At 48.7% G+C, this 27,576-nt stretch overlaps 1 protein-coding gene across 3 annotated transcripts in view; it reads right to left on the bottom strand.

The window, feature by feature from the left end:
- Positions 1 to 964: 964 nt before the first annotated feature.
- The window catches only part of LOC120994803 (RAP1 GTPase activating protein), a 71,258-nt gene continuing 44,646 nt past the window's right edge, over positions 965 to 27,576 (bottom strand). The window contains exons 4-25 of one of the 3 annotated variants that reach the window (XM_040423643.1): positions 20,132 to 20,167; positions 19,828 to 19,875; positions 19,039 to 19,077; positions 18,768 to 18,953; positions 17,046 to 17,149; positions 16,545 to 16,623; positions 16,323 to 16,376; positions 12,907 to 12,990; positions 12,473 to 12,573; positions 12,268 to 12,397; positions 10,531 to 10,686; positions 9,564 to 9,635; positions 9,369 to 9,455; positions 9,157 to 9,294; positions 8,696 to 8,827; positions 4,846 to 4,955; positions 4,608 to 4,745; positions 4,418 to 4,538; positions 4,088 to 4,196; positions 2,961 to 3,067; positions 2,824 to 2,874; positions 965 to 2,063 (exon numbers count right to left, since the gene is read on the bottom strand). In XM_040423643.1, coding sequence (XP_040279577.1) covers positions 2,866 to 2,874; positions 2,961 to 3,067; positions 4,088 to 4,196; positions 4,418 to 4,538; positions 4,608 to 4,745; positions 4,846 to 4,955; positions 8,696 to 8,827; positions 9,157 to 9,294; positions 9,369 to 9,455; positions 9,564 to 9,635; positions 10,531 to 10,686; positions 12,268 to 12,397; positions 12,473 to 12,573; positions 12,907 to 12,990; positions 16,323 to 16,376; positions 16,545 to 16,623; positions 17,046 to 17,149; positions 18,768 to 18,953; positions 19,039 to 19,077; positions 19,828 to 19,875; positions 20,132 to 20,167 — 2,040 coding nt within the window. In that variant the 3' untranslated portion in view covers positions 965 to 2,063; positions 2,824 to 2,865. The remainder of the gene's footprint in view (positions 2,064 to 2,823; positions 2,875 to 2,960; positions 3,068 to 4,087; positions 4,197 to 4,417; positions 4,539 to 4,607; positions 4,746 to 4,845; positions 4,956 to 8,695; positions 8,828 to 9,156; positions 9,295 to 9,368; positions 9,456 to 9,563; positions 9,636 to 10,530; positions 10,687 to 12,267; positions 12,398 to 12,472; positions 12,574 to 12,906; positions 12,991 to 16,322; positions 16,377 to 16,544; positions 16,624 to 17,045; positions 17,150 to 18,767; positions 18,954 to 19,038; positions 19,078 to 19,827; positions 19,876 to 20,131; positions 20,168 to 27,576) is intronic. The other 2 variants (XM_040423629.1, XM_040423637.1) reach the window with 2 other exon arrangements.

The following is a 27,576-nucleotide window of genomic DNA, read 5'->3' as shown; positions in this document are numbered from 1 at the left end:
GACAGCACTCCGTGTGCTGTCCACATCCCTTGCTCCGTTCCGTAGCCCCGCAAAAAAAAAAATAACATGTCCTATTCTTGTCCGTTTTGCGGACAAGAATAGGCATTTCTACAATGGGCCGCCCGTTCCGTTGGAAGGCACACGGGCGGCTTCCGTTTTTTGCGGACCGCAAAAAACAGAACGGTCGTGTGCATGAGGCGTAAGACTGAACAGGACCCTGATCAGTCTTAAAAATGTCTGATCAGTCAGAAAAAAGCATTGAAATGCCGGATCCGTCTTTCCGGTGTCATCCAGCATTTATTTTTTTCACTTTTTTTTCGGTCTGCGCAACGGATCCGGCATTTTGAATGCCGGATCCAGCACTAATACATTTCTATGGGAAAAAATGTCGGATTCGGCATTCAGGCAAGTTTTTTGGCCGGAGATGAAACCGTAGCATGCTGCGGTTTTATCTCCGTCCTGATCAGTCAAAAAGACTGAACTGAAGACATCCTGATGCATCCTGAACGGATTGCTCTCCATTCAGAATGCATGGGGATAAAACTGATCAGTTATTTTCCGGCATTGAACCCTTTTGACGGAACTCAGTGCCGGAAAAGAAAAACGCTAGTGTGAAAGTACCCTAAGGAGATCAGAGCTCACCCCTCCGGTTACACAAAGAGCAGAGACTCCTGGGTATTATATGCTGCTGCTGCTGCTAATCAGTGTACAGGGCAGAGCATTGAGATCAGTGGACCACAGCATGGGTTAAATAATGGCACTGTGGGGGTGCTGGGTAATAGCAGGGGGCAGACCGAAAATGCAGCACGTATAAAGACCACCTGCACTGAAGCCCACCCCTCCTCCTGCAGTCATACATCAGAGGAGAGCGACTATTATACACATGTAACCCGTTTCCTAATCTCAGGAATGGGGGATGGTCAGCATCTCAGAAGTGCAGCCTCAGCATTCAATGCGTTTTTTTTCTCAATTTATTTCTTTTATCCCATAAATCTTTTATTTTATTTTTACAAATAATCTCTTTGCAGATAAATAATAATTTCTCTATTTTTTTTTCATTTACACAGAAAGACAATTACAGATCCAGACGTTATTTATGCCGAATGGAAAAATAGTGTTTTATCGTTCTTTGAAACGCGAGGACAAAGGACGGAGAACGGCGGTGACGTCATTACAACAAGAAGCCACAAGGGGGAGCTGGATGCTTCACCTACAAGTCCATAAAACAGACACCAAGCATGCTGACCACAGAGAGGGCACCCCATACCCCCCACCCTCGCTCGCTCCATGCCAACACACAGTTCTGCGGGTCAGTGCCGCTATAGTTATTCTTAAGGAATGACGTCAATGGAGTAGTTACCGATGATCCAGGCTGACGGGAGGTTGAGAGTAGTAGTGTCGTACCATGTAGTAATGTCTCGTACTGTATGACTTCACCCGCCATAAACGTGTTCTAAGATGATCACACGTGAAGTTATCGCGAACACACAGGGGAACACGCAGGACCACACGTGACATGCCGTAGACAATGCATAGAAGGGAGGGGGGTCGGGGGAGTTCAGGGTGCATTAACCCTTTCAGTTTCAATGTCCAGTCCGAGAACTTGTGCATTGATTGACATCCTGAGTTTGCATGAACTTTACGGCATCTGCAGATTATTTACATCACGGAGACCGCGCAGTATTCGCCAACGTCCAGGCCACAAGCGCCATATAAGTAGCGGTCATCCTTCAGCGGACCGCCACATGTCGTCTCATGGAGCTGCAGCTTCAGAACCCTCCCACCACTTGTTCATATCGCTGTGGGGCGGGGGGCGTGCAGCCTCCCTTATTATTAAGTGCTGGAGTCAGAGGGAGCGGCCGCAGGATCCGCTGTTCTTGTAGGAAACAAATGCGTAGAAGTCAGGTGGAAGGAGAAATCTGCAGGAGCCTGGGGGCGGCTTGGTCGCTCGTTTCAGAAGGGATCCGTCAGTCGCTGGGTCCTCAGGTGAATCAGTCACACTTGACTGAATCAAAGACTGGAGTTTGGCGCAAATCGCTCAGTTTTGGTCTTCTCTGCCACGGCTGAAGGGGGGAGAATCGAAAGAAAATATTTGAATATCTCATCCAGGAGCCCTACAGGTCTATCTATACCAGTAAGTCCACCTTCCCATAATTTCATGCTCTACAGCACTCTAGACCCTGCCCAATACTGATCTTCCTGGCTTGTGGATAAAATAAAATCATAGTAAAAAAAATAAAACAACAAGAGAAAAATAGGAGGCGGCACAGTTGCTAAACTCTGAACAGTCTCCACTGCAAACCAACTGGTCGATCCACCGCACGTCCGTGCCTCCAGTACAATATAGTGGTGCTCAAGCCCAACAGCAATAAATATAGTCCAATATGTAGAAAAAGATAAGGGCGGCACTCACCAATGTAGTAAAAAAAAAGAATAATCCTTTACTTTATCCGGGATAACATTCAGCAGAGCTCATAGGGTCGAGATGTCAGTTTCTCCAACATGATAGCGGCGATGGCCGTTTCGCGCGGCTTTGCGCTGCCTCAGGCTGAATGTTATCCCGGATAAAATAAAGGATTATTCTTTTTTTTTTTTTTTACTACATTGGTGATTGCCGCCCTTATCATTTTCTACATATTGGACTAAAATCCTAGTAAAGACTGACACAGGCACAGGGGGAATGTAACAATACAGCGTAATAGACCAGAGTCTGTGGAAAGTTGTGCAGTAAAGACCATTCATTAGTGGTTGTCACCCAAAGTAGGATGAGGATAATCATGAAATGGTGAGTGAGGAGGAGAACACAGGGTGGTGGGTACTGACCGTCGAAGACAGAGACTTATCCTTCAATGACTCGGGCGGGGGCTAGCAGCTCTGAGGAGCCATGAAAGAGAAGACAGGGTCAGTGCGCGGGAGGCAAAGGCATAGCCACACTGGCGCCATGTTTGAACGGCTCTCACCTGATTGGTTGCATTTGGATCATTTTCTTCCAGCTGGATTTTAATCTCCGGGTAGGCAGAGTCTCCACTCATTTTCCGAACGTCTGGGTGTGGGGAGCGCGGGAAACCTGGTGCACAAAGAATCACAATTACAGGAGGAACGGGGGCAAATAGTACTGCCTCTTCATGCTGTACAGACCTGTAAAGTCTGCTGTACAGTAGACTGAATTTTTATGCTGCACAGACTGCTCAACACTAGACTCCCACTCCATACTACACAGACTTGTATTATCTGATGTAGAATGCCTCTCATACTGCATTGACTTGTATCAGCTACTGTATAGTAGACTTCTCCTCTACGGTCTACAGAGTTGTATCATCCGCTTCACAGCAGACTGCCTCTCTTTGCTGCACCAACTTGTATTATATACTGTACTGTAAACTTCCTCTCTAGGTTCTACAGACGTATCATCTGCTGTAGCCTGCCTCTCCACACTGCATCGACTTGTATTCTCTACTATACAGTAGACTGTTCCTTATTGGTCTACAGGCTTGTATCATCATCTTTACAGTAGACTACCTCTTTCTGTTGCACAGACTTGTATTACCTGCTGAACAGCAGACTGCCTCTCTAGATTCTACAGACTTGTATCATCTGCTGTAGTCGGCCTCTCCATACTGCATCAACTTGTATCATCTACTGTACAGTAGACTGCTTCTGTACGCTCTACAGACTTGTATCATCCTATTTACAGTAGACAGCCTCTCTTTAGTGTACAGTAGACTGCCTTACTAGGCTCTACAGACCTCTTACTGCACCAACCTGTATCATCTGCTGTATAGTAGATTGCTCCTCTATGCTCTACAGACTTGTATTATCGCCTTTACAGCAGACTGCCTCTCCTTTCTGCACAGATTTGTATTACCTGCTTTACAGCAGACTTCCTCTCTAGGCTCTGCAGACTTATATCATCCTCTTTACAATAGACTACCTCAAATTGTTGCATGGACTAGTATTATCTGTTGTACAGCAGACTTATATCCTCCTTTTTACAGTAGAGTACCTCAAATTGCTGCACAGACTTGTATTATCTGCTCCTCCTTTTTCTTTTTAAAACATATATATAAAGAATGTAGATTGACTGCACCTGCGCTTCCTCCACTGGCTGTGCTTACGCTACTTGCGCTGTCCTCCAGCCACGTGCTGTAGATAAAGGAGTCTCGTTTGTGAGGAGTTCCTGAGGAAGAGACACTTTCCTGAAGACGAAAAAAAAAAGAAATCACATTTACGGCAGAGTCCGGGAAATGCACAAAAGTTGTGGTGTCAGCAAACTCAACGCCACCCCTCTCCACGCCCACCCCCAGTGGTGGGTTGTGGGTTATAGGAAGAGGCTGGAGCTCAACACTGGAGCCTCACACCTGTAAAACCCAGGGGTGGGGTTTTTACACAGAATACATTGGATTGGGTTGTCCATTACCATCCCGGTGTCCTCGTCATCCAATAGTTCGTTCTCCACCACCACGCTGGAAAAGCTGCTGGCGCTGGACGATGATCGAGAGAAATCTCTCTGGGCTTCTGGTCTAGACACTGAATCCATCCTGTGATGTAGAGATGAGCATTGAGACACGGGTTCTATGAGAAGCACATCCTCGCCACAGGACGCCTACCTGTTCTTTGTAGTGGGCATCTCCGGGGAGCTGTGATTGGACGAGTTCTCTGATTTGGGCTCCTGAGAGGCAGTGCCACTGTCGGGGGTTTTCAGGGGGCCGGTCGGACTTTCTCTGTATAACATGGCAGGAAAAAACCTATGTGGAATGACCATGAGTAAAGTCTCCCTCCTCCTCCAAAACGCAGCCCAGAACATCATCTCCACCAGAACAGTAGAAATCCTCCCGGAGGACCCACCTCTTCTCCTGCACCTCTTGGATGTTCTCGATTCCGATGGCACTGCTCCTGCGGGAGCTGAACGGACCAGACTTCTTCCTAGTTGGACTTTTTCCTGGTACGATCAGAGACTGGAAAAAATGTGGTTGTCTTTAATATAGGGCCACATTGCAGCATTTTTATAACTACACCCTGATCAGAATGAGATCTTCCAACAAATCAGTATGCACTTTCCACATTACTCTAGAGGGTTTGTTACAATGTGTCAGTGTAAGCAAACCTCTGCGAGCCAAACACTACAGGCTCATATCTGTTTTACCTGCACTGATACACTGTAACTAATTTTTAGCTGTGTGCAGGGCAAGGACAGGTTTGAAGCCCTTAATGTAAGCAATTGGCATTTCTATTCACTGACAGCAAGCACAGAAATTGTAAGTGGCGAGGAGTTAAAATAAAGTTGCAGAACAAAGGTTGAATATTTGACTGGAGGAAAGTGCATGTTACTTTATTAGCTATGGGAGATAAGTGGCTGCCCAATACCTCTGGTGCCACTCATCAAAGAACTGGACAGGAAATCCGGGTCTATCTGTGAGATTGGGTTATTGATCATCTTAACCATACCACACGTCATGTTATCCCCCCGGACTTGGGGAGGGTCACCTCCAGGGATGGGCAGTAATTATGTCAGTGCAAATCTGAACCCCAGTCATCATCACATACAGAAGGAGAAATTATCTACCTCTTCTATGGTTCCTATGCCTATGGCACTTCCGCGGCGTCCATGCCGACCGGGAGCTCTCCCTGGCACAAGCAATGACTAGTGAGCAGGAGGGAGCACGGCACAAAACATGGAGGCGGTGAGGATCATCACACCGAGGGCAGAGAAAGAACAAAGGAGCCAGGAGGAGAAGGTGCAAGAAATGTTCATGATACACAGAGAGAGGTAAGGGAACAATGGTTGGTTAATGATGGCGAGTCAGGAAGACAAGAGGGGACAGAAAGTAACAAGACGAGAAAAGCAAAGAAAAAAAAAAGAGAGAGAGAGAGAGAAGAAGTCATGCATAGAATGGACAGCTTGTATCAGAAATGGTTATCACAGAGCATGACCTCACTGGACTGTACTAATCCAATAGACTCGTCCTCACTGCACTCTGCCAACCCATCAGCTTCCTGGAGGACTTGTCACTGGACTTGACCAACTAATCAGCTTCCTGGAGGACTTGTCACTGGACTTGACCAACTAATCAGCTTCCTGGAGGACTTGTCACTGCACTCTGCCAACCCATCAGCTTCCTGGAGGACTCGTCCTCACTGGACTCTACCAATTTGACCAGTCTCCATGTATGTAATATAAGACTGCCCCTTCATATACAGTGGATCTAAAATGAGACAAAGATAAGTCATTTCAGAACTTTTTCCACCTTTAATGTGACCTATAAACTGTACCACTCCATCGAAAAACAAACTGAAATCTTTTAGGTGGAGGGAAGAAAAGAAAAAAAACAACCTAAAATAATGTGGTTGCAGAAGTGTGCACACCCTCTTATAACTGGGGATGTAGCTGTGTTCAGAATTAAGCAATCACATTCACAATCCTGTTAAATAGGAGTCAGCATACACCGGCCATCATGTAAAGGGCCTCTGATTAACCCAAAATAAAGTTCAGCTGCTCTAGTTGGTCTTTCCTGAAATTTTCTTAGTCGGATCCCACAGCAGAAGCCATGGTCCACAGAGAACTTCCAAAGCATCAGAGGGATCTCACTGTTAAAAGGTATCAGTCAGGAGAAGGGTACAAAAGAATTTCCAAGGCATTAGATAAACCATGGAACACAGTGAAGACAGTCACCATCAAGTGGAGAAAATATGGCACAACAGTGACATTACCAAGAACTGGACGTCCCTCCAAAATTGATGAAAAGACGAGAAGAAAACTGGTCTGGGAGGCGACCAAGAGGCCTACAGCAACATTAAAGGAGCTGCAGGAATATCTGACAAGTCCTGGCTGTGTGGTACATGTGACAACAATCTCCCGTATTCTTCATATGTCTGGGCTATGGGGTAGAGGGGCAAGACGAAAGCCTTTTCTTACGAAGAAAAACATCCAAGCCGGGATACATTTTGCAAAAACACATCTGAAGTCTCCCAAAAGCATGTGGGAAAAGGAGTTATGGTCTGATGAAACCGAGGTTGAACTTTTAGGCCATAATTCCAAAAGATATGTTTGATGCAAAAACAACACTGCACATCACCAAAAGAACCCCATCCCCACAGCGAAGCATGGTGGTGGCAGCATCATGCCAAGGGGCTGGTTTTCTTCAGCTGATACTGGGGCCTTAGTTAAGCTACAGGGAATTATGAACAGTCCCAAATACCAGTCAATATTGGCAGAAAACCTTCAGGCGTCTGCTAGAAAGCTGAACATGAAGAGGAACTTCATCTTTCAGCATGACAACGACCCAAAGCATACATCCAAATCAACAAAGGAATGGCTTCACCAGAAGAAGATTAAAGTTTTGGAATGGCCCAGCCAGAGCCCAGACCTGAATCCGATTGAAAATCTGTGGGGTGATCTGAAGAGGGCTGTGCCCAGGAGATGCCCTCGCAATCTGACAGATTTGGAGTGTTTTTGCAAAGAAGAGTCAAAATGTGCCATTCTGATAGACTCATACCCAAAAAGACTGAGTGCTGTAATAAAATCAAAAGGTGCTTCAACAAAGTATTAGTTTAAGGGTGTTCACACTTATGCAACCATATTATTTTATTTTTAATCTTCAATTGGGTGGTACAGTTTATAGGTCACATTAAAGGGAACCTGTCACCAGGATTTGGGGTATAGAGCTGAGGACATGGGTTTCTGAGGACATACCCAGTCCCCATAGCTCTGTGTGCTTTTATTGTGTAAAAAACCCCGATTTGATACATATGCAAATTAACCTGAGATGAGTCCTGTATGTGAGATGAGTCAGGGACAGGACACATCTCAGGTTAATTTGCATATGTATCAAATAGTTTTTTTTACACAATAAAAGCACACAGAGCTATGGGGACTGGGTATTGCGGTGATCTAGAAACCCATGTCCTCAGCTCTATACACAAAATCCAGGTGACAGGTTCCCTTTAAAGGTGGAAAAAGTTCTGAAATGATTTATCTTTGTCATTTTTTTTACATCACAGAAACCTGACATTTTAACAGGGGTGTGTAGACTTTTTATATCCACTGTAACTGTCCCTCAGCACAGTCTCTACCCAAAATTGCTGATTATGGGGGAGTGTATTGGCTGATAATATAATGTCTACGGTAGCTGCCAGGGGACAGAAGATCAGACATAATTGATTTCCCCACACAGTCCTGAAAAAAGGGACAGTGGGATCTGAAGGGGTTCAGAGGGGTCTGGAGAGGCTCATTGGGGTCTGGAGAGGCTCATTGGGGTCTGGAGAGGTATAGTGGGATCTGTAGAGGTTCAGAGGAGTCTGTGTAACCCTTCCAACCCAACAGCCTGGCACTGTCCTCATGGAACAAGACAAACTTTGCACCTCTATGACTTTTTGGTGTATTCTATATATCATCTCCCTACATCTGACGGTACCCGCTGACTTCTTTCGGGCTCTGCTGTCCATAGAGCCACCGTAGGGGGTGAGGTCTATGCCAGTGCGTTCAGCCTCAGAGCCCCCCCAACACCAGTAGGAGACACCCTAAATCTCCATACACTGCACCAGAGATCACATCTCATCTTCATAATTCTATTAGCTTTTCCCTCTATATCTATAAGTAAATTGCCATCTGTACCCACATAAATCTTCAATGCCCCCAACAACAAATCAGATCAGTCTGAATATATATATATATATATATATATATAGTGACACTTACTATTCCTGGTGGCTTAGGCATATCCTGATTGTTGTGCCCAAAGCTGCCACTGTGACTGGTGGACACTGTGTGTTGCTTCTTATTGCTGAGGCCCATAGCGTCCATGGATTGACTGCGGCTTCTGATTACTCTCTGCAAGGAAAAAAGTTGATGTTACTCTCTGTGTGACGATGCATCATGGGGTCTTTTCTAGGAGTAACCAGCCCTGTGTGATGGCGGCGCCTTATAATCTCCCAGACCATTATATAAAGTCAGTAAGAACCTCGCTAAAAGCTTCTGGTTGTGAGAACGGATGTAGTACTAACGTACAGCCACCGGGGGTCACTGCTGTCTTGGGAAATGATGGACACAGGGTTTATCTCTGTATATAAGGGGATTAGTGGGGGAAATCAGATATCCTGCTTCAGACATGGCTGCTGCTCAGATATAATCGGTGCGCCCCCATGTTATTAATATCTCACCTTAAAAGACTCAAAGAACCCACCACCACCGCCCCCATTCTCGATCTTATCGTCATCCCCACCGAGGCCCATCATGGACTGGCTGTTTATGTGCAGCTCCTCGTACAGCGTCTCCAGTAACGCGACGCGCGTCCGCTCCTGAGGGTGTTAAGAGGTAAGACATGCCAATCGAAGACGTGACTTGCGACATTTTGGGGTCACACAGCACTCACCTCCAGTTTGGCAAATTTTTCAGCTTTATAACAGGCGTATTCAGCATTGATCAGTTTAGTCAGGAGGAATTCATGAAACTCTGACCCCTGGGAAAATACAGAACATGTTCAGGACTGCTGGGCCTTGTAGTTCACTGGGCAACCACAGAGAGCGACACAGGGAAGGTACAGATCTAGAAAACATTCTCATCCTACCTTACGGAAAACAGCAGGGTCTGGAAGTGGTGGACCGAAGAAAGGCACGTCATCCCGGGCAGTGACCGAGACCTGAGAGAAGAGGATCACACATTATAAGGCCGGTACAGCGTCAATCACACGACCTGATATAATGAGCAGGTGAAGACGATGCAGCTATTGGAAAGACTCATCCGCCATCAGCGTAATAAGGTCTGACATGGGTGAGACCGGAGACCGTCTGCTGTCACTGCTGATCACCATCACCAGACGATGCAAGGAACTGATCCCCAAACACAGGGTTCACCGGGCACATGGAAGCAATAACCAGCGATCATCTTGGAACTGCACACCTAGGGATTATCAGGTACCTAGCAAAAGGGATTATCTGGTACCTCGCACCCAGGGATCATCAGGTACCTAGTGCCCAAGGATTATCTGGTAGCTTGCACCCAGGGATCATCAGGTACCGCGCGCCAAGGGATCATCAGGTACCGCGCGCCAAGGGATCATCAGGTACTGCGCGCCAAGGGATCATCAGGTACCTAGTGCCCAAGGATTATCTGGTAGCTTGCACCCAGGATCATCAGGTCCCGTGCACCAAGGGATCACCAGGTACCTAGTGCCCAAGGATTATCTGGTACCTAGTGCCCAGGGATCATCAGGTACCTCGTGCCCAGGGATCATCAGGTACCTCGTGCCCAGGGATCATCAGGTACCTAGCGCTCAAGGATTATCTGGTAGCTTTCACCCAGGGATCATCAGGTACCGCGCGCCAAGGGATCATCAGGTACTGCGCGCCAAGGGATCATCAGGTACCTAGTGCCCAAGGATTATCTGGTACCTCGTGCCCAGGGATCATCAGGTGCCTAGTGCCCAAGGATTATCTGGTACCTCGTGCCCAGGGATCATCAGGTGCCTAGCACCCAATGATCTAGCTTGCTCCAGGCCGGTCACCTTGTATGTAGCGGTAAATGACATTGCGTACCTTGTATACAGTGTTGTCGGTGCAGGCATTCTCCACTTGAATCACAATGTAAGCGTGCAGGAAGTTGGAAGCGATCATGTCCGGGACAAATGGCGTGTTCTCATCCTGGAACACTATGGCTACGATGTCATTGCCGATATGACGTTTACGCTGCAACTGAAAAAAATGAAGAATATGATAAGTGCAAGATGGGGGAGGGGCTGCAGAGGTGACAGGCGACAGCCAAGGTCAACTTTCCATCAGGCAAGGGTCTCTACAATGAGCATCAGGAGGAGGGCAGGGGTCTCTACACGAGGAGGAGGATGAAAGCCTTTGTACTAAGGATTAAACGGAGGGTGAGGATCGCTAAGCTGACCATTAGGTTAAGGGCAGGGGTTTCTATACTAAGTATTAAGCAGAGGGCAGGGGTTTCTATACTGAGTATTAAGCAGAGGGCAGGGGTCTCTATACTGAGTATTAAGCAGAGGGCAGGGGTCTCTATACTGAGTATTAAGCAGAGGGCAGGGGTCTCTATACTGAGTATTAAGCAGAGGGCAGGGGTCTCTATACTGAGTATTAAGCAGAGGGCAGGGGTCTCTATACTGAGTATTAAGAAGAGGGCAGGGGTCTCTATACTGAGTATTAAGAAGAGGGCAGGGGTCTCTATACTGAGTATTAAGCAGAGGGCAGGGGTCTCTATACTGAGTATTAAGCAGAGGGCAGGGGTCTCTATACTGAGTATTAAGCAGAGGGCAGGGGTCTCTATACTGAGTATTAGGCAGAGGGCAGGGGTCTCTATACTGAGTATTAAGCAGAGGGCAGGGGTCTCTATACTGAGTATTAAGCAGAGGGCAGGGGTCTCTATACTGAGTATTAAGCAGAGGGCAGGGGTCTCTATACTGAGTATTAAGCAGAGGGCAGGGGTCTCTATACTGAGTATTAAGCAGAGGGCAGGGGTCTCTATACTGAGTATTAAGAAGAGGGCAGGGGTCTCTATACTGAGTATTAAGAAGAGGGCAGGGGTCTCTATACTGAGTATTAAGCAGAGGGCAGGGGTCTCTATACTGAGTATTAAGCAGAGGGCAGGGGTCTCTATACTGAGTATTAAGCAGAGGGCAGGGGTCTCTATACCGAGTATTAAGCAGAGGGCAGGGGTCTCTATACTGAGTATTAAGCAGAGGGCAGGGGTCTCTATACTGAGTATTAAGCAGAGGGCAGGGGTCTCTATACCGAGTATTAAGCAGAGGGGGCAGGGGTCTCTACACTGAGCATTAATCATAGGTTGAGGGTCTCTATACTAAGCATTAGGTTGACAGCAGGAATCTCTACACTGAGCATTATGCAGAATGCAGGGGTCTCTATATTAAGCATTAGGTAGCATTAGACAGGGGGTCTCTATGCTAGACATTAGGCATAGAATGAGGGTCTCTAGACTGAGCATTAGGGGTGGCCAGGGAGCACTATATGGTGCATTAGGCAGAGGGTGAGAGTCTCTCTACTGAGCATATCTGGACATACTCCTCATAAGGACAGCACACCATCACTCCCATCATCTCTAGCCGCTATCTATTTCCTTTGACTGAACAAATAATGAATCTTCCCATGATCTCACAAACCCCAGTCTGCTGTAAAGCATCTGTTCCTGGGAAAGCTGGGTAACACCAATATGACATTAAAACTGTTATAGGGCATCTTATATAGTTTTAGGGGTAGGTAACTACCCTGTATGGTGGGTACAGGAGACGCCCGCTATACTACCTGTTGGGCATCGCCCTCTGTGTACGGCAGTTTGGTGGAGATGTGGAACATGATTTCTTTGCCTCGGAAGTTGCAGTAGACGGATTCGGTCCCTGTCTGTCCATGAGTTACGTCCAACCCTCCCCGAAATCTGTAAGCATCACATGTGTCATTAGTGTCAGACCATGAGATGAGGAGCGAACCTCCTACAAGACCCCAGACTCACCCCTTAAAATCCTGCAGGAGGACTCGCTCACCCAGCAGCTCCAGGAACTCCACAAAGGCTGCGCTCTCCTGTATGGTGCTGAATAATTCCTCCTCCGTGGTCTGAAAATGAGGGAAATGGACTATTAATAAAGACCCCAGGATCCGTGAGACAGATACCCCAATAATCTCAAAACAAAGACCCCAACTCTTCCAGACAGAGAACCCAAACCCTGAGACAGATACCCCAATAACTCCAAACAAAGCCAAACCTTTTCCCCACTGATGCCTGTTGTGAGGGTGCTTTATAGATTGTAAGCTCCTATGGTCAGGGCTCTCACCCAATGTATCTTGTCACTGTCACTTGTGTGATTGTTACAATGTGTCACCCGCATATTCTGTCATGTACAGCGCAACCGCAGCTGGTGGCGCCATGCACATAAGAGTAGTACTGACCTGCCCAGTTCTCTGGTAGATGACTCCAAATTTAAAGTTATTGCTGATGACGTGTTCATCAAAGGTGACGATGAGACGCGAAGCCTGTAAATATGAGAAGCCATCACCGTTATAAGAGGTCACCGCCATTATAAAGGAAAGCTGCTGTTACAAGAGTTTGTCACCACATGGCCGTGTGAACTGCGGACTCATTGCCTTCAATGGGCCAATGATCCGCAAGATACGGCAAAACATAGGACATTTCCTATTTTTGCGGAGCGAAGGCATGAAAGGGCTTCTGGGTCTGTGCCTCCACTCCGAAAAAATAGGAAATGTCCTGTCTTGTGCCGTATCTTGCGGGTTGCGGACCAATTGAAGGAAATGAGTCCGCACTGCGATGCAGAGTTCACACAGCCGGTGCCCGTCTCCTGTGGACCCGCCGTTCTGAGGTCCGCAACACGAACACGGCAGAACTACGGCGGTGTGAATGGGGCCTTAGGACGGTGACTTTCCTTTATAAGACGTTTTCACTGTAATAAAACGCCAGCACCATTGTGATAGAAAGTCGCCATTATAAAAGGTTGTCACTATTATAAAGCTGTATAAGCAGAGAAAAAGCAAGCACACCACCTTCTGGAATGTAGTTGAACACTTGGAAAATTTAATCAATGGTAAAATATCACACTTAAAAAGGCCAATACATAAAACATTCAATACAATAAAACAGTATATAAAAAATAAATAATAAATAAGGCACCACTATATCTACATTCAGCGAGAAACAAAAATAATTTTCAGCTGAATAAGTATATGAAGAAAGATGTGTATATAAAAAATATATGATGAACACTGTTTATAGATTGGGCCTTTTATAACAACTGAGAAAGTATATGGGAAAAAAACGCATAGGAATACATGTGTGCACTGAGACCGAATACTATGAAGGAATTATGCTAATACTAGTCACACTATAAATATCTTTTCGCGATTTTGGATATCTAGAGAGAAAAGAACAAAGAAGATATATATTTAGTTTGTGTGGTATAGAAAAATACTAGATATTTTGATATTTGTCTGTTTTTACGTTTGTCTCCATTCTATAATCCATTTCATGTTTTACTCGATTTCTTAACCTGACCTCAGGTTGCATCAATGATTTTAATTATTTTAATTGTGTACCCTATAAAACATTTGGAAAAGCGCAGTCTGGTAGCTACTGAGGAAGAGACAGGTAGTCTCGAAACGCGTCTAGCGGACTACGCAAATTTCCACATCTAGTACTGGTCCGGACCCCAAGTACAAAGGATTTCGTGGAGAAAGAAAATTATTCTTTGCAGCAGCTATCTGCCAACATAATCATTTGTTGCAGTATAGGACCTGGACCCATGCTATGCCATATTACCACTACGGTATAAGGACCTGTGCAGCACGTAATTGGGTGATTTGCACCAGCTGACCTGATCATCTGACTCAGCCACAGAGGATCACCTGACCTAGGTGTGCATCTTCTGAGCGGAGCGCTCGGCGTCTGGTGTTCAGTGTTTTTGTGGCCGCACCTTTCACCGGACCACCTGACTTGGCGTGCGTCTTCTGAGCTGAGCACTCAGCGTCCAGCGCTTTGGTGACTGCATCTATCACCGGTATGTGATTACTTATCCGGAACACGTCCTCCAAGCTGCACGCTTCTTACTTACCCAGCATCCAGGATCCAGAGTCCAGAGCTTTGGTGACTACATTCTTTCACCAATTCATGCAAGCAGACCATTCACTGATATCACCGATACTACTGAGTGGTAAGAGTCTCATGGAGACGATTTTATTTGGCAACAATTGACTGGTTGACTGCATATTTGCTACACTCTATCTCAAGAGACATTATCTCAGGAGACTATATAACAGTTTGACATCATTCAGAATACAGTCTCCAATTGGGATATATATTCATTCGATTTTATTTATTATTTATTATTATTTTTTATATACTGTTTTATTGTATTGGCCATTTTAAGTGTGATATTTTACCATTGATTAAATTTTCCAAGTGTTCAACTACATTCCAGAAGGTGGTGTGCTTGCTTTTTCTCTGCTTATACACTTTTATTCTTGATTGGGTGAGTGACCCAATTGGCAGTGAACCCACCGCTATCCGTTCATCAGGGTGTTGAGCCTCCCTATTTTGTTACTTTTACTATTATAAAGCTAAATCAACATTATAAGAGGTTGTTGCCGTTATAAGAGGTCACCATTATAAGAGGACATCACCATTATAAAGGGAAGTCACCATTATAAGAGGACATCACCATTAGAAGAGGACATCACCATTATAAAGGGAAGTCACCATTATAAGAGGACATCACCATTATAAAGAAATGTCACCATTATAAGAGGACGTCACCATTATAAAGGAATGTCACCATTATAAGAGGACATCACCATTATAAAGGGAAGTCACCATTATAAGAGGACATCACCATTAGAAGAGGACATCACCATTATAAAGGGAAGTCACCATTATAAGAGGACATCACCATTATAAAGAAATGTCACCATTATAAGAGGACGTCACCATTATAAAGGAATGTCACCATTATAAGAGGACATCACCATTATAAAGGAATGTCACCATTATAAGAGGACATCACCATTATAAGAGGACATCACCATTATAAGAAGACGTCACAGTTCTAAGAGGTTGTTGCCGTTATAAGCGGTCACCATTATTATATGAGGTTGTCACAATTATAAGAGGACTCCACCATTATAAGAAGACATCACCATTATAAGATGTCACCATTATAAGATGTCACCATTATAAGAGGACACCATTATACGAGGTTGTCCCAATTATAAAGGAAAGTCACCACTATAAGAGGACATCACCATTATAAAGGGAAGTCACCATTATAAGAGGACATCACTATTATAAAGGAAAGTCACCATTATAAGAGGACATCACCATTATAAAGGAATGTCACCATTATAAGAGGACTCCACCATTATAAGAAGATGTCACAGTTATAAGAGGTTGTTGCCGTTATAAGTGGTCACCATTATTATACGAGGTTGTCACAATTATAAAGGAAAGTCACCATTATAAGAAGACATCACCATTATAAGATGTTACCATTATAAGAGGACACCATTATAAGAGGACACCATTATAAGAGGAAACCATTATACGAGGTTGTCACAATTATAAAGGAAAGTCACCACTATAAGAGGACATGATCATTATGAGAGGACGTCACTGTTAGAAGAGGTCGTTATATAGTATATATCAGCTGACGCGGGGATTACGTGACTTATACGGGATGGAGCAGAACCCGGCCTGTAATGAATACAGACACGTTGCAGGGAGCGGCCGGTGTCCTGTGTCACATCGTGGATCACATGTGGCACTACTGAGCACTGCTACGGCTCATGTTACCCCCACTCACCTTTGGGTAGAGGACGGGGTGAAATCGATCCACGTTGACATCTTCACAGACCAGCTGGAAAACAACAAAATCGCTGGTTATGGGGGAGGGGTGGGTAGCAGAAAAAAACCAATATGGTGGCCATTAGAAAACCGTATGGTGCGGGGAACTAGAGCAGGGGTATGTAGAATCAAGCACAAAGCACAATGCCCCGATCAGCTGACCACAGGCGGTTCCGCTTACCTTGGCCATTTGCACCACGTTTGGGAACTCGGTGAGGCAGGATATGGGGATGACATCGTGGTACGTCTGGTTCTTTGTCCTGGAAGAACATGTAACAAACCATGAGCGGCCACAGGACACAAATCAGAGCGTTACCACCAGACCACCGCACCCCCCCATAATGCCATACAACGCTGCACTCCCCTATCTAAGAGGGACCTATTGTTGTGTTCAGCCTGAGCTTCCTGGTGTATGAATAAAATGACAGAACAGCAGTGAAGACGGACACGCAAGCAGGGGAACAGAAGAGCAGCAGGGATAAGCGTACTGATATATTGTCCAGGGTCTATAGAAAGCTGGGTGGTTATTACTCAGTATCAGTTCTGTGCAAGAGACCAGAACCATTTAGAAGTGGCTACACAGCGGATTATAACCCTCAACATCTGACACCTAAAGGGCTGTGGGATCACTCTCGGGCCTCTTCGCCCAGCACACACAGGATTGGGGAAGAGTAAATCTCACCGCAGCAGCAGGCGGAGGTGCTCTTGATCTCCGATGACGTCATACTTCAGCGAGAAAACCAAATGACCGAGAGCAGCGTCCAGAGAGTAATAGTTAAAGTGTTCCTGGAGTATAAGAAAACTGATGTCAGGTCCCGAAAAATGTCTGGTCGGTGTGTCTGCATATACCGGGGGTCGGTGTGTCTGCATATACCGGGGGTCGGTGTGTCTGTATATACCGGGGGTCGGTGTGTCTGCATATACCGGGGGTCGGTGTGTCTGCATATACCGGGGGTCGGTGTGTCTGCATATACCGGGGGTCGGTGTGTCTGCATATACCGGGGGTCGGTGTGTCTGCATATACCGGGGGTCGGTGTGTCTGCATATACCGGGGGTCGGTGTGTCTGTATATACCGGGGGTCGGTGTGTCTGCATATACCGGGGGTCGGTGTGTCTGTATATACCGGGGGTCGGTGTGTCTGCATATACCGGGGGTCGGTGTGTCTGCATATACCGGGGGTCGGTGTGTCTGCATATACCGGGGGTCGGTGTGTCTGCATATACAGGGGGTCGGTGTGTCTGTATATACCGGGGGTCGGTGTGTCTGCATATACCGGGGGTCGGTGTGTCTGCATATACCGGCGGGCGGTGTGTCTGCATATACCGGGGGTCGGTGTGTCTGCATATACCGGGGGTCGGTGTGTCTGCATATACCGGGGGTCGGTGTGTCTGCATATACCGGGGGTCGGTGTGTCTGCGTATACAGGGGGTCGGTCTGTCTGCATATACCGGGGGTCGGTGTCTCTGCATATACCGGGGGTCGGTGTGTCTGCATATACCGGGGGTCGGTGTGTCTGCATATACCGGGGGTCGGTGTGTCTGCGTATACCGGGGGTCGGTGTGTCTGCGTATACCGGGGGTCGGTGTGTCTGCGTATACCGGGGGTCGGTGTGTCTGCATATACCGGGGGTCGGTGTGTCTGCATATACCGGGGGTCGGTGTGTCTGCATATACCGGGGGTCGGTGTGTCTGCATATACCGGGGGTCGGTGTGTCTGCATATACCGGGGGTCGGTGTGTCTGTATATACCGGGGGGTCGGTGTGTCTGCATATACAGGGGTCGGTGTGTCTGCATATACCGGGGGTCAGTGTGTCTGCATATACCGGCGGGCGGTGTGTCTGCATATACCGGGGGTCGGTGTGTCTGCATATACCGGGGGTCGGTGTGTCTGCATATACCGGGGGTCGGTGTGTCTGCATATACCGGGGGTCGGTGTGTCTGCATATACCGGGGGTCGGTGTGTCTGCATATACCGGGGGTCGGTGTGTCTGCATATACCGGGGGTCGGTGTGTCTGCATATACCGGGGGTCGGTGTCTCTGCATATACAGGGGTCGGTGTGTCTGCATATACCGGGGGTCGGTGTGTCTGCATATACCGGGGTTCAGTTTCTGCATATACCGGGGGTCAGTGTCTGCATATACCGGGGGTCGGTGTGTCTGCATATACCGGGGGTCGGTGTGTCTGCATATACCGGGGGTCGGTGTGTCTGTATATACCGGGGGTCGGTGTGTCTGTATATACCGGGGGTCGGTGTGTCTGTATATACCGGGGGGTCGGTGTGTCTGCATATACCAGTATATAATATATATATACCAGCATGTCGATATATACTGGAGGGTGGTGTGTCGGTATATACCGGGGGTCAGTACAAGCTGTGTTCACTTTGCTGCCGTACACTTACCTTCCCCAGGAAGTGCTTGCGGTAGAGCCGCGCCGTGTGGTTACTCTCCAGCTTCACTTTGGCGCTCGGTGACTGGTTGTTCTCGGCGTCGAGGAGCGGTGAGAGGTTGTGGTTGTTTCCCTCAATCCAGTATCCCCCAAACTGAGGCAAAAGGATGAGGGGGAATGGCCCTTCCCTTCCCAGGACCTGCAGGACAGTGAACAGGATGGGACCCCCACAATTCTGGGGGTGCAGATGCAGTAATAAACGGCGCTCAGGTCTGTGCACTTACCTCGTGGACGCTGGGGTACGGGATATAATCCTCTTCTGTCTGTAGTAAGAAGTGACATCATTATATGGTGGCAATGAGGCGCAGTCCGAAACACTAATATCATTGGGGCCCCAACAGTGATAAGGCGAGAGCAGCGGGGGCCACAGGGCAGCTCCCCCTTACAGATTACATAACTTCTACTCCAGTCACATCCAGAGCTGCACTTACAACATGTCTTACAATCTTGTCACATCCAGAACTACAGTCACATCATGTCTTATACTCCAGTCACATCCAGAGGTGTAGTCATACGAGTCTTTTTCTCTAGTCACATCCAGAGCTGCAGTCGTGTATTATCCTCCAGTCACATCCAGAGCTGCAGTCATATCATGTTTAATTCTGTCGCATCCAGAACTGGAATCACATTACATTTTATACTCCAGCCACATCCAGAGCTGCAGTCACATCATGTCTTATACACCAGTCATATCCAGAGCTGAAGTCACATAATATGTTATGCTTTAGTGACATCCTGAGCAGCAGTCACATTATTTCTTATACTCCAGTCCCATCCAGAGCTGCAGTCACATCATGTCTTATACTGCAATCACAATCCTGCTTGTTTCCTATTAGCCCACATTTGACTCATGCCTCGTTGCTGCCCCCTGCTGGTTCAGTGTCTCTATGGAGCATGCCCTGCTGTGCTGCATTGTGGGGGTGCGTCCACCAAGCACCCTACGGTTCTGACGTCAGACCCCCTCCCTGCAGCGGGGCAGGACTGTACAGTTCATGGGACGCCGGGGATTTTACCTTGAGGGGGGGAGGGAGCGAGTATCTCTGTTCGTCCATTCTGCAGCCCTGTAAAGACAAAGCACATGGCTGAGCACTAGTGACTGCGCACGACAGACTCTGCTACATAACGCTCATCATCACAAGGGAAGAGACCTGTCCTGCTCACAAAGCTGGGTGTGTGCTACAATGTATCAGTGCAGGTCAGAGCCTGGCTTCCAGCACAGGAGAGAGATAGGCGCTGATAATGCGGAGGACGGCTTACGCTCCCACTGATACACTGTAACGAACCCTCAGCTGATCGATGTGGGCCCTGGGCACTCACCTGCATCTTCTCAATCATCGCAAACAAGTCTGAGTTCTAAAAGGGGAAAAAAGACACAAATTAGCGTCAACTCAAAAAGGACAGCGGGAAACGACATTACAAAGAACCAAAGCTGCAGCTCTGCTCAGTCACGTCTATCAGCGAGGCATATGGCGCCTCATGCCTCACAAGTGCTACTCACAGAACTGATATATATATATATATACTGGGATTGCACGCATCCATGTCTACGACATCGCGATGAGCATTAATACATGCCGGTTATTATAATCCCCCCCCCCGGAGGATTATACGGAGCAGCTGCAGCCAGATGAGACGTCTCCCCTGATAATGAGATCTGCGCAGAGATTTCCATATGGAAATGTGAATTAGCCTTGTGTCACTTACGATATGACAGGCGCCTCTGGCGGCAGCGACAGTCGGTCACAGGCGGTATATGTCACATGCTGCGGCCGGGGTAAGGGGGATTCCTGTGAGGTCCACCGCACCCCTAGACCGGCGCAGAGCGCCACAAATCACGGCAGCGGTGCGCCAACGCAACACTCACACATTATTGGAAGCAAAACGCTCTGCAACATTCAATTTCTCATCCGTATCATTGGGGGACACAGGCTTGACCATGGGTATAGCTGCTGCTGCCACTAGGAGGCGACACTAAGCACAAAGGTGTCAGCTCCTCCCTTCAGCTATACCCTTCCTACAGGGACTAAGCTACATCCGTTTTTAGCTTAGTGTCTGTAGGAGGCAGACCTCCCTGCTTTGCAGGTCTGCAATAATTTTTTTTCCTACAGGGTTTAACCTACCCCCCATCCCCCCATCCTCATTATGTCCGAACCCAGACCCCAGGCCCCAAAGCAGGCGGTCACTTGGGTGCACCATTTTGCTTGTGCGTCGTGTCGCTCAAAATTTCCATCCGGTCAGTCAGATCCCCTCTGCTCCACCGTCAAGTGGCCCTGCCCCTGACCCAATCGCCCCTACTGTCCAGCCTATGGTAGAGCCGGAGTGGGCGCGCTCCCCGTCAAGGACATCTCCCATACCAACAAAGCTATTGTGGAAATATTGGGGCGATTGTCAGCAAGGCCGTCCTCTGACCAGTTCGACTCTGGGGATCCTGGGGCTCATTCCAATCGCGGCCGTCCCGCTAAATGGGCCAGACCATCCTCGCCCAAAAGGGTGTCTGCGTCTCCCGTTTCCTCTACCTCCCCCCCCCCCCCCCCCACCTACCAGGGAGTCTCACTCCTCCGTGGAAGAGGCATGTTCCGAGGAGAGGTTTTCAGGTGAGCTTTTCTCTCTCCTGAGGGTCCACCTCCATGGTGGACAATCTTATTACAGCGGTGATAAGAGACTTTACAGGTTGAGGACCCCGCACCTTCATCGGCCGGCTCGGGTTTTTCCTTTAGGAGGTCCCGTCGCTCTTCCAAATGTTTCCCCAACTACCAGGATTTTGATTCCTCTCTTTCCAAGGAGTGGAGTTTTCCTGATAGACGTTTTATGTTGCCAAAACGCTTAAACGTCCTTTATCCATTTCCGGAGGATTTGACTAAGAAGTGGTCGCCCTCACCTATAGTGGACCCGCCCGTTTCCCGCTAGGCTAAACAAACTACCTTGCAAATGGCGGATGGGGCTTCTTTCTCTGATATCGGGGATAAAAAATTGGAAGCTTTTGCTAAATCTTTTGAAGCAGTGGGCACAGCACTGTGTTTGCCTCTACATGGGTGAGCAGAGCTATGAGTGGGCAAATAATTTACGTCAGGGTCTCTCTTCGGGGGTCCCCTCTGGGGAACTGGCCGATATTGCCTTGCAGTTCTCCAATGCCAGTACGTATATTTGTGAACCAGGGCAGCACCTGGCAGCCATGGCGGAAACAGCTCTGATCTTTTGCTGGGTGGAGAACCATGTTCCGGCGCTGTCGGCAGTCCACATCCCCGGCGTCAACAACTGGATCGCCGACTTCCTCAGCCGGGAGTGTCTCGATCCCGGCGAATGGGCTCTTCACCCGCAGAGTTTTCTAGCCATCTGCGAGCAATGGGGTCGGCCAGACGTGGATCTCATGGCCTTCCGCTTCAACCACAAGGTCGAGGACTTCGTCGCGCGGTCCAGGGATCCCATGGCGAGTGACGCTCTAGTGATTCCATGGAGTCAGTTCACGTTTCCTTACCATGTTCCCTCCTCTTCCTCTCATTCCGCGTCTCCTCTGGAAAATCAGGTACGAAGGTCTGCCAGTCATTCTCGTGGCCCCCGATTGGCCACGTCGAGTGCGGCACGTATCTCTGGTCACCCTCATTGCCGACGAACCCTGGCTTCGTCTTCCTCTTCGGGAGGACCTATTGTCGCAGGGAGCGATCTTCCACCCGAATTTAAGGTTGCTACACTTAACGACATGGCTGTTGAAGCCGCCGTACTAAGGGCTCGGGGTTTCTCGGATGCGGTTGTCCAGACCATGATTCGTGCCAGAAAGCAGTCGTCTTCCTGAATCTACCACCGGACCTGGAAGTACTACTTTAGTTGGTGTGAGCATCATCAGCTGTCTTCCGTTCGTTTCTCGTTGCCGAGACTCTTGTCTTTCCTGCAGTCGGGCATGGACTTGGGGCTGGCTCTGAGTTCCCTCAAAGGTCAAGTGTCGGCTCTCTCCATTCTTTTTTAGCGGAACTTGGCTTTGCTTTCTGCGGTTTGGACTTTTCTGCAGGGGGTTGCGCATGCTGCGCCCCCTTTCGGTCCTCCGTTGAATCCTTGGGATCTTAATCTAGTGCTCTGCGCTCCCAAGTCTTCACCGTTTGAGCCTTTGCAGCTTCCTGTCCTACAAGGTGGCCTTTTTGGTGGCAATCACTTCCATCCCTAGGGTGTCGGAACTCGCGGCTCTTTCCTGTCGGTTGCCTTTCCTGTTCCTCCATCAGGTTAAGTAGTCCTTCGCCCTGTCCAGTCGTTCCTTCCGAAGATCGTGTCGCATTCCATCTAAATGAAAAGATTATTCTCCCTTAATTTTGTCCTGACCCGTCTCATCCTCAGGAGCAGTCGCTCCACACTCTGGATTTGGTACGATCCGTTCGCATCTATTTCTCCCAGACGTCATTCTTCTGGCAAACGGATTCCCTGTTCGTCATTCCAGAGGGGCCGAGACGAGGGCTGGCTGCGTCTAAAATTTCCATTTCCCGATGGATTTGTTTGGCCATTGTGGAAACGTAACGCGTCAGTGACCGGGACTCGCCCTTCCGGGTGACTGCTCATTCTGCTCGGGCAGTGGGGGCCTCTTGGGCGGTGCATCACGGGGCTTCGGCCCTTCAGGTATGCAAGGCGGCTACCTGGTAGTCTTTGCACACTTTCGCCAAGGTTTACAGGGTGCACACCTTTGCATCTTCTGACGCTTCTCTGGGGCGTAGAGTTTTGCAGAAGGCGGTTCTCTGATTGGCAGGAGGTTTTCTGGTTATGCCCACCCTTGGAGACTGCTCTGTAACGTCCCAAGTACAAGCCTGTGTCCCCCAATGATACAGATGAGAAAACTAGATTTTTGTACTCACCGTAAAAATCTGTTTCTCTTCCGTTCATTGGGGGGGGGGGGGGAAGGGACAGCTCCCACCCATTGTCTTGTTTACGGGTCTTTTCTTGCCTGTGTGGTCCTGGGTTGGACATAGTTTGGTTTTCCTGTTTTTATCTTCCTTCTCCTACTGCTCTTGCCCTAACTGATTTAGCTGAGTCCCTGTAGGAAGGGTATAGCTGAAGGGAGGAGCTCACACCTTTGTGCTTAGTGTCGCCTCCTAGTGGCAACAGCTATACCCATGGTCAAGCCTGTGCCCCCCAATGAACGGAAGAGAAACAGATTTTACGGTAAGTACAAAAATCGACTTCCGCTTGCTGTCAATGAATGGAAGTTGTTTTAAAAAAACAAAAACATTTGGACCCCAAAACAGGCACTGGCCGAATCCTGTTCACACAGCTGTAGGTTTGTTACAATAGATACGGGCAGATAAGAGACCAGGACAGAGATTTGTGCTGCTACAGGTCACAGGACTCTCCGCTTGTGGTACCCATCCGGAAAGCTCCAGCGACTAACGGAAACTAAAAGGAAAGTTACAGCCACAAGATTTCAGCAGGAGGAAGAGTAGAGGAACATCTAGAATCCAGGACACCGGGGTGTGTGCGCTCATGGGGGCCTGCAGATAACAAGAGAGAAGCCCCCGATCCTGAGCAATCGCCGCAAATGGCGAACCACGTGTAACGTGTACGGAACGCCATACAGCCTGCTGCTGACAATACATGATCTAGGGGAGGGTCCCCTCACCTGATCTTATACCGGGGCCCCTCGCCCACCACCTGTTCTTATACCAGGGCCCCTCACCTTCTCTTATACTGGAGGCCCTTCACCCACCACTTGCTCTTATACCAGGGCCCCTCACCGACCACCCGCTCTTATACCGGGGCCCCTCACCCACCACCGGCTCTTATACCAGGGCCCCTCCCCTGCTCTTATACCAGGGCCCCTCACCTGCTCTTATACCAGGGCCCCTCACCTGCTCTTATACCGGGGGCCCCTCACCCACCACCTGCTCTTATACCGGAGCCCCTCGCCCCATCACCTGATCTTATACCGGGGCCCCTCGCCCCATCACCTGATCTTATACCGGGGCCCCTCGCCTTCTCTTATACAGGAGGCCCTTCACCCACCACCTGCTCTTATACCAGAGCCCCTCACCCACCACCTGCTCTTATACCGGGGCCCCTCACCCACCACCGGCTCTTATACCAGGGGCCCATCACCTGCTCTTATACCGGGGCCCCTCACCCACCACCTGCTCTTATACCAGGGCCCCTCACCCACCACCTGCTCTTATACCGGGGGCCCCTCCCCCATCACCTGCTCTTATACCGGGGGCCCCTCACCCACCACCTGCTCTTATACCGGGACCCCTCACCCATCACCTGCTCGTATACCGGGGCCCCTCACCCATCTTATTCTCTTATACCGGGAACCATCACTGATTCTTAAATTCATCTTACTCCCCCATCACCAATCCTTATAGTGGGGCTCCTCACCCATCACCTGCTCTCATCAGAGGGCCCCTCACCTGTTGGACGCCATTCTGGATCCTATGGCCCTGCTGTCTCCCAGCCTTGTGTTGGTTCACATGGGTTCTGCTCATCCTAGCTCCGCTGGCCATCCGGGTCACCACTGACTGGACTGTTGTCTGCGGTACATGTGATATACCTGACGGTAGGTGCTGCACATATAATTAGCCTTCAGTGATGTCACGTCATAAATCTGGGCGTGTGCCTCTGGAAATTGGTGCCTGCCATCAGGGGACAGCTCGTCCTGACAAACCTGCACTAGGCGCGTGACACCGAGGACAGCGGCCTAATCCAGGATCCAGGACGCTCCAATCACTGTGGCAATTACCAGCAGATCCTCCCTGGCCGAGACCCCCCTCCAAGACCAGAGCCCCCAACCTGGGGTGAGGGGACACCTCCGCTGCAACCGAAACGGCACAAGGTATCAGACAGGCGCAAACATGGCCGCTAATATAAGGTTGTCCAACTAGGGGCAAGGCAAATATCCTGAAAGTGATTAGAGTATCAGACAGGACATAATTGCAGGATTCTGACAGCAGCTCTGGATGTGACTGGAGTATAAGACATGATGTAACCACACGACTGGGACAGCAGCTCTGGATGTGACTAGAGCATAAGACAAGATGTAACCACAAGACTGTGACAGCAGCTCTGGATGTGACTGGACAATAAAATTATGTAACCACAAGACGGTGACAGCAGCTGTGGATGTGACTGGAGTATAAGACATGATGTAACGGCAAGACTGTGGCGGCATCTCTGGATGTGACTGGGGTATAAAACATGATGCCTGTCATCAGTAACTCGTGACATCAGCTCTGGATGTGACTAGAGTATGAGATATGACATAACAGCAGGTAAGTGACAGCAACTCTGGAAATGACTAGAGTATAATACATAACCACAGACTTGTGAAAGCAGCTCTGGCTGTGAGTAGAGTATAAGACAAGGCAGGTTTATAACAGCAGCTCTGGATGTGACTGGAGCATAAAACATGATGTATGTCACCAGTAACTTTGTCACCGGCGCTTAGAAGTGGAGTTCTCCTTTAAGGACGATGACCACCTATCAGTACGCTGGCTGCTGATGACACCAGGAATGTTGGCGGCTGTTCAGCTCGGAGATAAATCCAGTAGAGTTTGCCCCAGGTGTTTGCTCTGCGAAATTAGCGCCAATGCCCGGACTCCTGCCAAGAAAAACACTGGGCACAACTGTAAATGGTGTCTGCGACAGGTGAGGTAAAAGCTGCCTGGGTTGGAAGACCTGGCCAAGGGGACAAACCGGATCCAAGGGGGCAAGGCAGGAAGGATGATGAAACCGTCTGCATCACCATACACCTGAAATACTCTGTGCTGCTGCAGAATTATTTGGAGGGACAATGATCACAGGACGGGGTAACTTCAGTAGAGGATTTATCTGTGCCAATATCTAGATATTGCGAGGAGGAGGTGTTATTCATCATGTCTAGTAGGAGTAGTCACTATCCCCGGAGAGGGGATGTTGGGGATTACGGTCCCATCACATTCAGAGGTTCACCCTGTATATAATGTGATTGGGCTCTGACCCAAGACCCCGGTTATCCCACAAATCATGAGGAGCACTTGGGGCTGGAGACCCTGGAGAAGACGCAGCCCAGTATCTTGGTGGAGAAGCCCCCAGCCCGGGATCCTGCTGACCGCACTGACCCACTGCCTCCAGCTGGTAACATGGCGGCAGGAGATCCCACAGGTTCAGAAGGGAAGGCTGCAGCACCACAGACTCCTCTGTGTGCCCTCACATAAAGGGTACCGTCAGCAGGTGACCACACAGGGGCCACAGCTGTGTCCAATACAAGGGCCACACTAAGAAAGCAGGGCTGAGGTCACTGTTCGGGTGTCCAGAGGAAGACTGTATAAAGATCAAGTGTAAGAAAGCACTATGGCTGCCACCATTATGGGGGCACTGTGGCTGAAACTATTATGGGGGCAATGTGGCTGCCATTAAGGGGCATGTGCCATTGTTATGGGGGCCCTTTTTGTCGCCACTCTTGTGGGGACATTGTGGCTGTCACTGTTATGGGGGCACTGTGGCTACCATTTGTCATGGGGGCACTGTGGTTGTCACTGTTTTGGGGGCACTGTGAGTACCCTTAGATATAGGGGCACTTAGGCTAGCATTGTTACGGGGCACGGTGCTGTCTTTGTTATGGGGCACTGAGGCTGGCATTATAGAGAATAGCGCTGGCTTTGTTATGGGGGCACTGTGGCTGGCCTTGTTACTAGTGCACTGCAGCTGGTTTTGTTATGGGGGCACTGTAGCTGCCACTATGAGGGCACTGTGGGTGCTATTTGATATAAGGGCACTGAGGCTGGCGTTATGGGGCACAGTGCTGGTTTTGATATGGG

Source organism: Bufo bufo, chromosome 1 (assembly GCF_905171765.1).
Source record: "Bufo bufo chromosome 1, aBufBuf1.1, whole genome shotgun sequence".
In the NCBI taxonomy this organism is placed as follows: Eukaryota; Metazoa; Chordata; class Amphibia; order Anura; family Bufonidae; genus Bufo; species Bufo bufo.
This window is presented reverse-complemented; position numbering and strand designations above follow the sequence as displayed.